A 10,151-nucleotide genomic window follows, 5' to 3' on the forward strand; every position below is an offset into this window, starting at 1 on the left:
CCATGGATTCTGTGGCAGTCAAAATGATTAAGAGTACTGCCTGAGAAATATGGGAACATTAATATTCTGAAACTATTTTTCTTGAATCTGTTGTGGTTTATCCAGATATTTTACATTTTCTGATCCACACTCTTGCTAGTATTGATGCTTCTTAGTGACACTAATGCTGTCATGAGAAGAACTAAGCTACTGATGCCTCAGCTTGGGCTCTTCTTCCCTCTTTGATACTAAACATAATTCTGGCACCCTCCAATTCCAGAAAACCAAGTAACAAAGTTAGTGTCCTTCTCAGAAAGCCTGACAAGGAAAGGGATTTGATGCAGCTGTCAGAAATGGGGAGACTAAAACGAAGCTCACAGTTTGTTATCTGTGCACAGGAATGAGTGGCCTGATTAAAAAAAAAAAAAAAAAAAAAAAAAAAAAAAAAGAAAAGAAAAAGCCATTTCTGCTGTAAGGTTGAAGCTCTGGTCCTAATCATTAAGTTGCTGCAAAGCACATGCCAAGATTTCAGGCAGCAGAATTGCTTGGATCATTTCCTATGCACTTTGCAGAGTGGCAATTAGCAGCACAGTGGCATTAACAAGACAGCTTTACGTGAGCTTTCAAAGTGAACACATAAAGAATCCCTAAAAGACCAACTACTTGTAAAATGTGAGAGGGAGGCTGCAGGCCTGGTTTTCGGGGGTGGGTGCAAGGCTTTGCCTGCAGGCAGTGTGACCATCAGTCGGGGCCACCCTCCACTCCTCCCTGGCTCCTCCAAGGAGGGGAAACTCCTGTCTTCTGCACTCGACCTTTGTGTTGCCTTTCCTGCACGGGAATGGATGCCACACGTCTCCAAGTGCCCTCTCATCCACATTTGCCGTAAACACCCAGAACACCTGTTTGCTCTGACTCACCCACTCCTCACACAGACTCTCCCTTTTTTTGACAGCAGACCTCACTCAGGTAGTATGTGCTGCTAATATCCTTTCAGGGCCATGTAATAACATGCCTTCTGTCCAATTCCTAACATCCTTCAATCAGCTCAGCCAGTGGGCTCACTGCTTAGGCTCCTGTGATTTATATAAGTGCAATTAATTTAAACTGCATCACTCCGGTGCTATGCTGGTGAAAATGCCCCGAGAGGGAGAACCTCACTGGTGAATCAGACCCTTTACTTTTAACAAACACACAAAAGAACAGATCCCCAGCCAGTGAAAATCTGCATGGCTCCATTCATTTCAACACACAAACTTAAACCAGCTCAAGGTCTGAATCACAGCTCATGTAACAGACTATTTAGATACAGACTAATGCCTCACATCCTGAAATGCAATGCTTTCCCAGAGCTGGCAGGGGACAGGGACTTGTCAGATGGAACAGAGCTGAGAGGGAAGCAGGACCACAAATGAAACCTTTTAAAAATGCCTTCTGGATTTCTTCATTTCTGTGGAGATGAGGAAAGTAACGGATTGTGTCTCTGGAAGCACTGCTCTCTCTTCTGGAAAATCCACCCCAGCTGCAAAGCAAGTACCTGCAAAGTCCCTTTCTTTGTCACTTTCCCTGTCCTCCAATAGCCTGGATATGTTCCCTGCCATTTGGAAATTCATATGGCACCTAACAGACACCACAGTTAGATGCTGAACAGATGAATCTTTTTAATCAGTTCTTGAAACTGGCTAACTTTCCCTGCACTTGTTTTGGTATTCCCCAAGATTAAGAAGTCATGCATCTTGACAAAGCACTTTGCTCTTGCATGTCTTAACAGACACACCAGGCTTTTTTTTCTTCTTTTTTTTTTTTTTTTTCTATTCCTTCACATCTATTCCAACACCTGCTGCAAAAACGTGTCGGGGTGGTCTCTGTAAAACACCCTCCACGCCTCCTCCCAAAAAGAGAGAGCTCCAGCATCACAGCAGTACAGCATGCCGGTATGTGCCCAGGCAGGTGTAGGTAATACACAACGAGGGGGGGAAGGGGTGGGGAGGGCAGACTAAGAGTCAATCAGAATGTAATTTGTGTTAGAAATTTACCGGCGTTCAGCTGTCCAGATTTCCAAAATGCAAATATTTTAAAATTAAAAAACCTATCTGGGACTAAATATCTCCTCTAAATCAATCTAGATAACCAGAACTCTGTGGTCCATTTAAGAGACTTTCATCTTAAATGAAATACATAACATAGATTATACCTTCATAGGAAATCAAGAGGTCCTAAAATATACTAATGGAGAAGGACATTTAAGAGACATTTAAATTACTCAGTCTATAATTTTGGGGGGTTTGCTTATCTATGCATCTTTTAACTGCTTTGGATAATTAGGAAAATTTCCTTGGCAGTGTCCTAAGATAGGCAAAAGAGTGATATAACTACTCCCAAGGAAAGAAAGATCGAGGTTTTGCATTCTGCAGATTTTTAAAGTAAAAGAGAAAATATTCTTCCTATGAGCAGTCTGAAGCAGTATGCATATTATATAAGGACTATCACCCTGCTCTGAAATATAATCCTCCCAAGGCTTCTCTCTCCTTGAACTCCCTTGCAGTATCTGTCTGGTGCTTCTGCCTGAAAGGGTGCAGGTTAGGGAGGCAGGCTGCTCGTCTCCAGCATTTCCTGAGCACAACCATTCAAAGGCAGCTCCCAAATGGAGCAGGCACTCATTCAGTTCAAAGCCTTCCATTAGGTCTGCCGGCCAACTTGTTATCTTGTAGTGTCCTGTGTGTGTGTCTGTGTGTCTGTTTGCCCCTTCTGCTCTTAGTGAACAGTTTGTCCCATTGTAATTCTCATATCAAACATCTGGAAACCAGACTCGTTTAAAGGAAAAACAAAAAGAGAAAGAAGAATAAAAAAGAAGAAAAGGGAAATAAAAGGGGGAAGGAAAAAATAAAAGAGGGGGGTAAGGGGAAAGGAGGGAAAGGTGGGAGGAAGAAGAAAAAGAAGTTTCAGTTCTATGACTTATCCAGGTCTCTGTCAGAAAGAAAAATAATATATTTCAGCTGAATCAGTAAACTGACCTTTATTTTAAGGAATTTTGAGCAATACATTTTTGTAGACTGCAGTTCTACAGAGCCACATCCCCCACCTCGGAGCAGGGCAGCGCGCTCTGCCCGAGCTCTCTCCCCCGTTCACAGCTGTCTCCAGCGGGAGGAGCTGAAACCTGAACCAAACCCTCCGACTGGGATTGGATCCCTCGGCCAGCAGCCCCAGAGCCCTCCCAGAAAAACAGCCTCTTTGGAAAAGCGCTTGAGAACATCCCGAAGCGATTGGAGGAGCGGGAAACCCTTCCCCCCTGCACCTGACTCGTGGGTATTTACAGCACTTTTCAAGGCGGCTCGGCACTGCCACTGCACGGGCGGGAGCGGATGGGCTGCGCGGGGCCGTAGGACCGGGACAGGACCGGGACAGGGACGGGACGGGAGCGGCCCCGATGCGCCCGCAGTGACACCGCGTGTGCCGAGCTGCGCCCCCACCGCCGCGCCCGCCGCCAGGACACGGACCGACAGAGCCGCCAGCCCTGCCTCCAAAATGCCACGCTCCTTCCTGGTCAAGAAGCATTTCAATTCCTCCAAGAAGCCCAATTACAGCGAGCTGGACACTCACACAGGTAACCCCGGGAAGTGTCGGTGGCGCCGCGTCGCTCCCCGGGCTGCGGCCGTGCGTGGCAGTGCTGGGAGGGTGGGATTCCTGCAGGCTGGAGGGGACGGGCTCTTCATTGCTTGCTCTGCTTTCTCCTGCTTACAAGCTTTGAGAAATATGTCAGTGCTGACCAGAATGAATCATGAAAGTTTGCTCACCCGCTTGAACTCAAGTTACTTAGAAAGGATTTGGAGTTTTCCTGTTCTGTATCTGTTGGTGGAGGAATTGAAACTTTTATTCAAATCCTTCAGGAAGTTTCACTGCTTCATTGTGTCGGGCTGCACAGATTTAGGAGCAGCATGCCGCCTTGGAGGGACTCTCCGGCTGCAGTTTGCCTATTCAAGGGCACTGACTCTACCCATCAGAATATATGTATGAAACAGTATTTCCTGAATCCCCCTTATCTTCAGATTACCCTACCGAGTGTTCCATTTATGCAGTTTTTAATCCTTAAAGTGTAAATTTTGCTGCTTTCTGAAATACCTTTTAGTTTTCTTACCTTAAACTGTTCTTCTTTCTGCAGTGATTATATCCCCATACCTGTACGAAAGCTATCCAGTCCCTATCATACCGCAGCCAGAGATCCTCAGCTCGGTAGCTTACAATCCCATCACCGTGTGGACTACAACTGGGCTGCTACCGTCTCCATTACCCAATGACCTCTCTCCGCTTTCTGGATACCCCTCATCTTTGGGAAGAGTCAGCCCACCTCCACCTTCTGACACCTCCTCCAAAGATCACAGCGGCTCAGAGAGCCCCATTAGCGATGAGGAAGAGAGAATCCAGTCAAAGCTTTCAGACCCTCATGCAATCGAAGCTGAAAAGTTCCAGTGCAGTTTGTGCAACAAGACCTATTCGACTTTCTCTGGCTTGGCCAAGCACAAGCAGCTGCACTGTGATGCCCAGTCTAGGAAATCGTTCAGCTGCAAGTACTGTGACAAGGAGTACGTCAGCCTGGGAGCGCTCAAGATGCACATCAGGACCCACACGCTACCTTGTGTCTGCAAGATCTGCGGCAAGGCTTTCTCTAGACCCTGGCTGCTGCAAGGACACATCCGGACTCACACTGGTAAGGGCAAGCGTTACATTTGCACTTTCTTGTTGCTCTAACATCGGGATGCCTTTGTGCTGTTTTTCTCCGCAGGTGAAGAAACCAGCAGCTCTTCTTGAAATGCATCCACAGAATTTCTAATGAATCATTAAAAGGCTAAATTCTCCTTCTTGCAGGAAGAGAGGGAAGGTGGGGTGGGGGGAATTTAGCATGGTCTCATAACTGCAGGCCAGATACTGCCATAAATCAGCATTGCTTCCTTGATAATTTTAGGATTGTTTAGCCCATTTCCACTAGCTGAAGCTTCTGATTTTATGTTAACTTTCAGGCTTTAGAAATTTGCTAACTTTGAGAAGGCTCCAGCTGCCTCTGAAATCAGGCAGCAAAAAACAGGCAATGCATGAGGGGCTGCTTTCCTTAAGCAGCTGGCAAGTTTTGCATGTGCTGCCTCAGGTCCTTAAGAATTAGAAACCCATCATCAGCAAAGTGGCTGGGACTTTTCTATTGAAGTAAAAATAGGTTTTGAGTATAGCACTGGGTTCAATGTAATGTCTGTACAGCTGTTTGCTGCTTTTCAGTCAAAGCCCTTGCTCCCCAGTAATTCACACAGCACTAAGCAGAAAATGTTCTATGAAAATATTTGAAAATGTTGGAAGGAGCCCAGTCTACAAGTACTGCATGCACCTGTAGATGCAGAAGGTGTCAGCAGCTTGTTTTCAGAGACTGCACTTCACAACATCCTCAATAGACTGGTGTTCTGCAAAAGAGCCAGCAGTGCTGAAAGCTGCTGTATCTGTGGCCTGGTTAACTTTTTATGAGACTTTTTTTTCTTATAACAAGTCATTTCTGTTTGTTCTTTTTTTTTTTTTTTTTTTTTTTTTTAGGATAAAAGCAGACTTTACCTGTCCCAAACATGTTGGTTTTGGGGATTCTTTTTAAGATTTATCCTATTTTTCTCTTGATGTTTCTTTTGTAGGAGAGAAGCCATTTTCCTGTCCTCACTGCAACAGGGCTTTTGCAGACAGATCCAATCTGAGGGCTCATCTGCAGACCCACTCAGATGTGAAGAAATACCAGTGCAAAAATTGCTCCAAAACTTTCTCCAGAATGTCTCTTCTGCACAAACATGAGGAATCTGGCTGCTGTGTAGCACACTGAGTCATGCTGTCAATGTTTACCTGGACTCAATGCATTTCTCCACTTCTCTTCCAAATGATAAGTGGAAATCCAAAGGCGTTTTCTCATCTACTTTTCAGCCAAAAGAAAAAGAAAAAAACCAAACCAAAAAACAAAGAAACCAAAACACCACCAAACAAGCAAACAAATAAACTAGTTGAAGAATTTAGAATGTCAGTAGAAATGAGCTTTAAGTAGTTTCTGTTCTGCCATACGTTCGCATTTTTGAATTTGTGAATTCTGAAATAGGGGGAAAGACGCCATGCATGACATTTCAAGTAGCTCTAAAGGAAGAAGCATTATCAGCTTTCTTTATAGATGAAGCCAAATGTAGGTCATCTCTTCTTGCTTAGAAAAGGCTTCAAAGTTAACAATACATTCCTGCCAAGCCATTTCAACCAAAGAAACAGTATTTTAGGTGGAAATTTTAATGAAAAAAAACTACCCAAGTGAATTTTGCTAGACACCATTTATCTCAGGTGCCTTAAAAAGTATTCCAAGTTTACCTTAGTAAATGTTTAATATTATTCATTGCTGGTTTTTTTTTTTATTATTTTATTTTATTAGAAGCCAAGGCCTTTATTAATGACCTGACATGCTTTAAAACTGCATAACTAAAAGAGGGAAAACAGTATAAGAGAATGTATGAACAAAATAAAAGCCACAAATTAACTGCATGTGCCTTAAAAAATAAATAAACAAAGATAATACTGTAGCTTCAAACATTCCTGGTGCATGCTTGACCATCCTTTAGTATGGAATAGTTCATCTAAACTTCATTTTTGTTTTAAAAAACGGGAATAAGTGCAAGAGAGGGGATCCACGGGAGTTTTACAATTATTTTTTTTTTAATGCACAAAGGAAATGCAATATTTTCAGCATTACCCCTCCAAGTGCCTTTTTTATTGATGATTTTGTAAAGTATGTGGACATAATGTAAATATTTTTATTTTTATATGATTGAATGTGTTATGAATGAAAGCAAACTGTTGCCCATAGCAGCATCTATAGATAACTTGAAGAAAGTGTGAAGTGAAATTGATGTTGTTTTCTAGCCACTTTTTTACAATAAACATTTTTAAGTAAGATTTCTGTTGTTTGTTCTAATTAAACAAGTGTGTGTGTGCTTTATAACATACAAAAATGTGAATGTCTCTACATGACCAAATGAAGATAAAAGTGAATTTCAGATGTGAAGACTTACTCCACAAGTTGAAAACATTAGAAAGGAATATATGTATTTCATTTTAAAAGATTCTAAGCCTTTCACTTCATTTTTCTAATCAGTGCTTTAAAACACTTGCTTTTTCTCCTACTTAAAACACTATGGTAACATTGTGAAATATATTTTATCAACAACATTTAAGAGCAATGCATTTTTCTTGCATTTTAACAGAAGAAAGGATGCTGTTTGAGAGGCTTCATGGTACTTCCCCTGAGACTTTCACATCAGGGGATATGGGCCTGATCCAAAGTTAATTAAAGTCAGTGGAGTTCAGCAATGTTTGCATGATGCTCTTTTAAAGTAATAGTCAAATCACAGTATAGTATACTTTATATGGCAATTTCAAGATGATTAAAGATATTTTATTAAAATGTATTACATATCAGAACTGTCAAGTGAATGCATTGCAACTTTCTATCAGCTAATATATCACAGGAAAGAAATTATTCTATAATAAAAAGTAGAAGTCTTTCTTCTTCAGGTGATTTGACTAGGCAATCCAAGATCTGAACTACATGAAGGTATTGCAACTTCAACAAATCATGTCTCATCATGGTGTGAAACAACACCATTTTCAACTTTTAGGGAAGTACAAAGCTAGAGAACAGAAAAGCACCAGCTGGCATCCAGCCTGAAGACCCTGTGTCTACACCAGGGTACCAACCAGACAAGTAATAGCAAAAATAAAATTCCAACAATTTACCAAGAGTGTTACTGATGTGTAAGCACAAGGTGAAAGTTTCTTGAAAAAAAAAAAAAGTATATTTCAGCAAAATAATGCAATAAATCATACACACCTTCTGTCTCCTCCAGCCCGGTTCTGGAGAAGGGCTTCAGCAGGACTGCACTGGAATAATGCAGGCAATAGGCAGAAAGCTGCACCTTTGCTCCACTGAAAGCATGATACTGAAAAGTGAAGGTCAGATGAAGCTTTCATATCCTCCAAGAATTATAACAATAATTGCCTAGGAGCTGCTAGATTTTTTTTATTTTTTTTTTCAAGAAATAGCTGGAGAGTTCAAGAAAGATAGGGTTAGTGGGAATTTGTGAGGTAACATTTCAAAATGAACACATGAAGGCATCAAATACCCTTGAAAAGTTTCATGTGGTTTCTCTATTGATTTGCACTTCCATGTCATTGCTTTGAAGTCTGTAGGCTCCAGCAGCTCTTTGTGCAGCTCCTTCTTCCCAGAGCAAAGCTCACTGGGGTATGAGAAAAGCTCTGGCAGTCAACAGCTATTTGTACTGTTCTTAGCTTTGCTCTCCTGTGCTGTGCCACAAAGATGTTTCCATTGTTTTAATTCACACTTTAAATTCTCTACACCCATAGTAAATTAAACAGTGTAAGAGCCTGACTGCTTGAGTGAGTGGAAATGCTACTGCTGTCCTCAAGGGAAATCAGATGAAAAACTTCATCAAAATACAGTATGCTAAACCAAACACAAGTGGAACTGGTCTGATTTGGAGATGACAATTAAGATATGCTGCTTTGCATGCCTGTAACACCTGTACTCATAAAACACAAAGATGGGAAAGGCTAGAAGCTCTTTTGGCTCATCTTCGTAATTGAAGCAGAGCACTCTATCACAGATCCCAGCTCTCTGTCCAGTTGCAGCATAAACTTCCCAAGCAGCTAAATTTCTCTGCTTTTCCTGTGTGACTGCTTTCCATTCCCTGTCAAGACTTCTCCAAAACATACTCCATTAATAGTTTTACCTCATTACCTTAGAAATGCCCTCCTGCACCTGCACATGCTATTTATCAATGTAAATTGAATTCTGTTCTGAGCTTCTGGCTGATGACTCCTCTGACTTCCTCAACACACAGTGGAGAAGTTCCCTCCAAGGTCAATCTGCCCATTGAATCTCTTTGGCCATTGCAACATCTTTCATAACACAACTCTTATTCTGTATCCAAGTCATCTTTTAAACTTTTAACTACGTAGTGCCTGTACTCTGAATATCTTCACCACTTATTTTCTGAAATCTGTCACTTTTTTACTTTTTGTTTTACAGAATGTGGTTCAGGTCCTTCCTTTAGGATGCTCTGTCCACCTGCTTTCAATGATGCTCTTTCAGTGTTCAGACAAGAGTGGAACCACCTGAGCACTTGTGAAGTTACAAGTTAAATATATGAATTTCTCAAGGCTGAAGGCAACAATTGATTCACTTTTGCTTCCATGTCTGTCTTCCCTTGCTTCTGTTTGGGCATGCTTTTCACTTCAGAGGCTGCAGAGTGAAGGGAGATGTGCAAGAAATGAATACAGAACAAAGTACACTTTTAAGCTCAAAGCACTGCAATTAACCTACCATGTAATGCAGTTAGGAAAAGCATGTGACACACTCACCAAAGGGTTAAAAGAAGTGCCTCTCAGATTAAGGCACCGTGAAATCTTTATTCTGTATTTTGCTCTATTATTTGGATTATTATAGTTCCTGTTGTCATTAAGCAAACTCAGGGCCTATTTCTCTAAGCCCCATAAAATCACATAAAAATGAAACACCGTAAAGATCCCATAATTTCAATTAAAAAGAAAACAATGGGAAACCTGGTAATTTAATTCTAATGTCTTGTGCTACAGCTGATTTCCCCTGCCACAAAATAAATCAATTTTAATTTGAAAACGTATTTTTATTTTTGAATAAGACATTTTCAGTTATGAGCACTATTGCTTTGGAAATAATGGGTTTTACTAGCTGTCCCAAGTGCTTGGTTTTGTCTCTTTAAAGTAGGTGTTCTAAAAGTTAGATTATATGAATTATAACTCTGGTTCACAGAAATATGAGTGGGAGGCAAGAAGTGCAATCCAACCTGTGTATATTGTAGTATCAAATGGTAGCTGCAAGAAATAAGAACAGATTGTTCAAGTGAATCAGGAATGTTTGAGGTGGGAAATCACCTCTGCATATTGCCTAGTCCAGCCCTGCTGCTCAGGGCAGGGTCAGGAAAGCAGTTTAGCCAGGACTGTGCTCAGGTGGATGTGACATCCCAGAGAGTGGAGGCTCTGTGACCTCTCTGGGCAGCCTGTGCCAGTCTTCAGTCACTCTTACAGCACCTGAGGGGGTTTTCCTGCATTTAAATGGAATT

General features: G+C 41.6%; 1 protein-coding gene across 1 annotated transcript; it reads left to right on the forward strand.

Moving 5' to 3' along the window:
* Positions 1-3,226: 3,226 nt before the first annotated feature.
* SNAI2 (snail family transcriptional repressor 2) lies at positions 3,227-6,927 on the forward strand. The gene is made up of 3 exons (XM_056483357.1): positions 3,227-3,580; positions 4,136-4,681; positions 5,640-6,927. The coding sequence occupies exons 1-3, from the start codon at positions 3,502-3,504 to the stop codon at positions 5,819-5,821; spliced, it is 807 nt and encodes a 268-aa protein (XP_056339332.1). The 5' UTR covers positions 3,227-3,501; the 3' UTR covers positions 5,822-6,927.
* The last annotated feature ends 3,224 nt before the right edge of the window (positions 6,928-10,151 follow it).

Source organism: Oenanthe melanoleuca, chromosome 2 (assembly GCF_029582105.1).
Source record: "Oenanthe melanoleuca isolate GR-GAL-2019-014 chromosome 2, OMel1.0, whole genome shotgun sequence".
NCBI classification, from domain to species: domain Eukaryota; kingdom Metazoa; phylum Chordata; class Aves; order Passeriformes; family Muscicapidae; genus Oenanthe; species Oenanthe melanoleuca.

What these genes read in the sequence shown, in the direction of transcription:
- SNAI2 (XM_056483357.1), top strand. Translation starts at nt 3,502, where the DNA reads ATGCCACGCTCCTTCCTGGTCAAGAAGCATTTCAATTCCTCCAAGAAG. An exon ending in CGAGCTGGACACTCACACAG is followed by an intron (nt 3,581 to 4,135) that starts GTAACCCCGGGA and finishes TTCTTTCTGCAG; the next exon opens with TGATTATATCCCCATACCTG. An exon ending in ACACATCCGGACTCACACTG is followed by an intron (nt 4,682 to 5,639) that starts GTAAGGGCAAGC and finishes TTTCTTTTGTAG; the next exon opens with GAGAGAAGCCATTTTCCTGT.